The sequence below is a fragment of the Lolium perenne genome, chromosome 1, assembly GCF_019359855.2.
Source record: "Lolium perenne isolate Kyuss_39 chromosome 1, Kyuss_2.0, whole genome shotgun sequence".
In the NCBI taxonomy this organism is placed as follows: domain Eukaryota; kingdom Viridiplantae; phylum Streptophyta; class Magnoliopsida; order Poales; family Poaceae; genus Lolium; species Lolium perenne.
In genome coordinates, this window is record NC_067244.2 from 226,063,172 (window position 1) to 226,067,286 (window position 4,115).

Consider the following 4,115-nt stretch of genomic DNA (forward strand, 5'->3'; position numbering starts at 1 on the left):
TATAGCGTGTATGTCGAGCGTGTCCTCGTCATGGTGTTTACCGAGTGTGTCCTTCGCCGAGGGGCCACGCTATACGCTCGATACATGGATATTTGCGCAGCGTTTTGTGTATGTCAACGTCTGAACGAGGTGGTTGACCTATGCCGACTGAGTATATGAGTTTGCCGAGTGTATTTGGCCTTTTGTCGAGCCTATTTAGCCGTCACCGAAACCTCCGTTTCCTGTAGCCCAATCCAACTTGTACCAAGTAACCCTAGCTACAACATGGACGCAGCTCATCTGCCATACCGTGTTAAAACTTGGAGCAAATAGCGCGCGACTTTGACGAAATCTAGCTATACAACTATTCGTACTCACCACATTTGTATATTAGTATATGTATATAGTCTCTCTGAACATTTCGTATCCCCAATTTGATTTGACTATGGGCGTGTGACGGTGTGAGCGCCTTACTCGCCAAAAACAATGATCGGTGGTTTGCCACTACTGGACTGGTTCAAAGTTTCAGACCAGCTCGGTGACTATACCTTCCACGAAGCGATCAAGCTCATCTCGCTCTCCGGCCCCTTTTCTATAAGACAATCATCATCTACTCACCCATCGCCAAAATTCCCTTGTCTCCATTGACCCGCGCGCGAGCGCACACACACTGATCACACGGAAACGCGTCGGATCGGATCAATCAGGATGAAGCAGGAGAAGGAGCAGGGAGAGGGCGGCGGCGGGAAGAGCAAGCTGGGGCGGTGGCTGGGCGCGCCGGTGCGGGCGCTGTCGCGGGCGTGCGACTCGTACGTGCGCAAGATGTCGGCGTGCGCGGGCGCCATGCCCACGCAGTACGGCGGCGCCGGGGGCCGCGCCGGGTACGGCGGCGCGCGCATGCAGCAGGCGGCCACGTTCAGCTCGCGGTCGACGCGGCGGGGCGGGGACGACGACGACGTCAACGAGCTCGTGCGCGCCATGTCGCAGCGGCAGCAGCAGCGGGAGCGGGGCGTGCCCGCTGCGACCGTGCAGGCGAGGAGCCGCAGCGTGGCGGTCGGGCGGATCGACGAGGACGCGCCGTTAGAATTCGGCACCGACGCCGGTAGCGTGGGGCTCCCGCCGCTGGCCGTGCGGAGGACCCGCAGCGCCGCGGTGGTCGGCGCGGGCCTCCCGCCGCGTGTCGGTGGCGGCGGCGGGTTCGGCGCCTCCGCCGTCACGAGGAAAGCTGCCGGCGGCGTCGGCGCCGGCCTCCCGCCGCGGGTCGGCGGTGGCGGGTTCGGCGCCTCCGCCGTCGCGAAGAGAGCTCCCGGTGGCGGCATCGTTTACGGCGGCTAGCTACCCGGCCGGCCGGTGCACGCAATGGGAGCACGTACGCGTCACGCCGTACCGGTCCGTGGACGCTCTCCATGCGGCCGTACCGAAGCTCGGTGTGTTTTCAATCTTTGGTAGGATGATAGGATCGTTTTGGCTTTTCCCCGCCCGTGTGATGTGTACGTGTGTCATGGTGATCAGATAGGTTTAATTTTGTCACAACTTGGCAGCTGTTACAACAGAACTTAGCAGCCATAGAGTAATTACAATCTCACACGCATGTGATGTACATAGAGTAATGTATATAGCAAGAGCAAAATCCAAACAAGTCTGGGGTGTACATGTGCATGATGCAATGCATACACATGGTTGCATCTTATTTTTACATCAAAAAGAACTTGCATCTTATCTTATTTTTGAAACATCACATTCTCATATCACACCGTGGACACGTTGGCTTCTGACTTTCTGAGCAACGGGGTCAGTGCAGTGCATTTGTTGTCCTCAATTGGACGTCGGTCCAGAGATAATCTAATCCAACCCTGCAAGTCCCGTTCATAGCCACATCGAGCGTTGACATTTAGCATGCGCTTACGCATCTCAAGTGTTGCTTGTTATTGCCTGATCGCATCTGCCCATGCACCGGAAGAAGAAATAATAGGCAGCTTGCGTTTGTTCGAAAGCGATTAGTGCCATTATATTGCCGTTTGTTCGGTATAAGATGAAAATTGCTCTTTGATATCCCTGTCAGCATGCCCCTCTGGTGTTCTCGACAGTTTCCACGAGAAGGAAGAACTACAGACTCGTCACAGAGGCGCTAATGGAGAATGATTGGCTGTCTGACATCGACATGGACATATCGATTGAGGGCTGTGCGCAATGTGTTAGGTTATGGGAAGAGATCGAGGCGGTGCCCAGGAACAACCAAGTCCCGGACTCCTTCTCTAGGACCGGATCAGCTTCGGGAGCATACTCCGCCAAAGATACCTACCGTCTGCTTTGCCAGGGAACGATGGAGTTCAACATGTATGAGGCGATCTGGAAATCCTTTGTCCCACCTAAACGAAAGATCTTTGCATGGCTAGCTTTGAGGTATCGCCTCTGGACCTCGGATCGGCGACAGCGACATGGGCTCCAGGAGAATGTCGATCCTTGTGCGGTTTGCTTACAAGAGGAGGACACCTTCGATCATATCATCATGCAATGCCCTTATGCTCGCCAAGCGTGGTTTGGGAGCTTAATTGCTGCAGGTCTGAACATTGTTGAGCCGGGGAGAGATAGCCGTTTGGAGCCATGGTGGGACGCGGCGCGAAGTCTGGTGTGCAAGAAGGACAGAAAGAGCTTTGACACGTTGGTGTTGCTCACGGCCAGGCGTTTGTGAAAGCAACAGAACGCTAGGGTTTTCAGAAACACGGATGAGCAATGCAACACGACGGAACTTCTTAGGAGGATCGCCGAGGAGTTCAACCTGTGGAAACTTGCTTGAGTAGGAGGGAGACAACTAATGTCGCGAGAGTAGGTCTCTACGTGTTTGTGTGGGGTGGGCCGGCACATTGTTCACAATGTTTCTTGGTGTCTTGTAAATGAATTATGCTTCCTTCTATAAAGATTTGGTACGCCAATTTGGCGTACCCTCAAAAAAAAGATATCCCTGTCAACATAATGAATTATGGGAATGTGTAAGAATCAAGATTGACTCACTCTGGTTGCATCAGTACTACTAAGTCATTTTGACATGGACACATTAATATTTCAGAGAGGAACTTTGAACGTGCATATCATATTTCAAAATATGTCTTTATTTTTTGGTAGTACTTGGAAGGCTCAAAATATGTCAGTTCGATACCCTCCGGCAGGCTCGGAAGCGAAAATTATTTAAGGCCTTGGTTGGTAGTACTAGGCTATTTGTGGGGATTGTCACTTCGAAGCATGTTGGCTCTAGTATGTTGGACTTATTTAATCTCCAATTTTGTTCCTACTTTACTGCGAATCTTAATCTTAGTGTATTTTTTATCCTAAATATAATACACTAATTTAGTGTATTGAGGATCGAAACGGGAATAGGTTTGTCCCAATTATTAATTAAGAAAAGGAGAGTGTCCAATGAATTAAGGAAAAACCGGACAAAACCGTTACAACAAACTAACATGTCAACCACTCCTAATGCATGCAACTTGCTTGGCAGGAGATTGTTTGCCTCCTGATGGAGAAGACTTCAGGGGAGGGGGTGGGGCGTCAAAGGAGTAATGCTACACCTACAAAAATATTTTACAAAAGAACCATACGGACTCACATAGCAGAGCCGGAAATCCAAACTCAGCCCCGGTTTTTTAGAAGGGGATGAAACTTCAACAAACCAATGTAGCCCACGTCAGCCCGTACGTTTTCCGTAAGCCAGTTCGTCCGTACGTCCAGGATTACCGGGCGTCAAAGTCCAAAAGGCGAAGAAGTATCTCAGGATCAAACGCAACAAGAGTGTATGGCACCACATATAAGAGGTTAGCTGCCTGATGGATGATTCTCATATTTTCAGGTTGTCATTTTTATGGTGGATTGAGGATTGGGGTTTCATGGGGATTGGAAGGGATTGGGTAAAGGTATGGGATTCATCCAACCCCTTTGAGGATTATTCCATTGATACCCATAAAAACTCAAGTACCAAACACGATCTAATTAGATGAAAATTTTGTTTTAGAACAACTTGACAGGTAACAGATGTACCTGGGGCGTGTTGTTTTAACCCAACTAAATCAGTATGGTAAAAAAGTGGCTAAACCGATGGCATAAGCTGCACGCAAAGGGAGAGTAACTACTCTGTCACGTTA

The 4,115-nt window shown here is 50.6% G+C and overlaps 1 protein-coding gene across 1 annotated transcript; it reads left to right on the plus strand.

The window, feature by feature from the left end:
- The first annotated feature begins 630 nt into the window (after positions 1-630).
- LOC127338334 (uncharacterized) lies at positions 631-1,669 on the plus strand. Its single transcript, XM_051364496.2, has one exon. It carries the CDS (start codon positions 688-690, stop codon positions 1,312-1,314), a length of 627 nt encoding a protein of 208 aa, XP_051220456.1. The 5' UTR covers positions 631-687; the 3' UTR covers positions 1,315-1,669.
- The last annotated feature ends 2,446 nt before the right edge of the window (positions 1,670-4,115 follow it).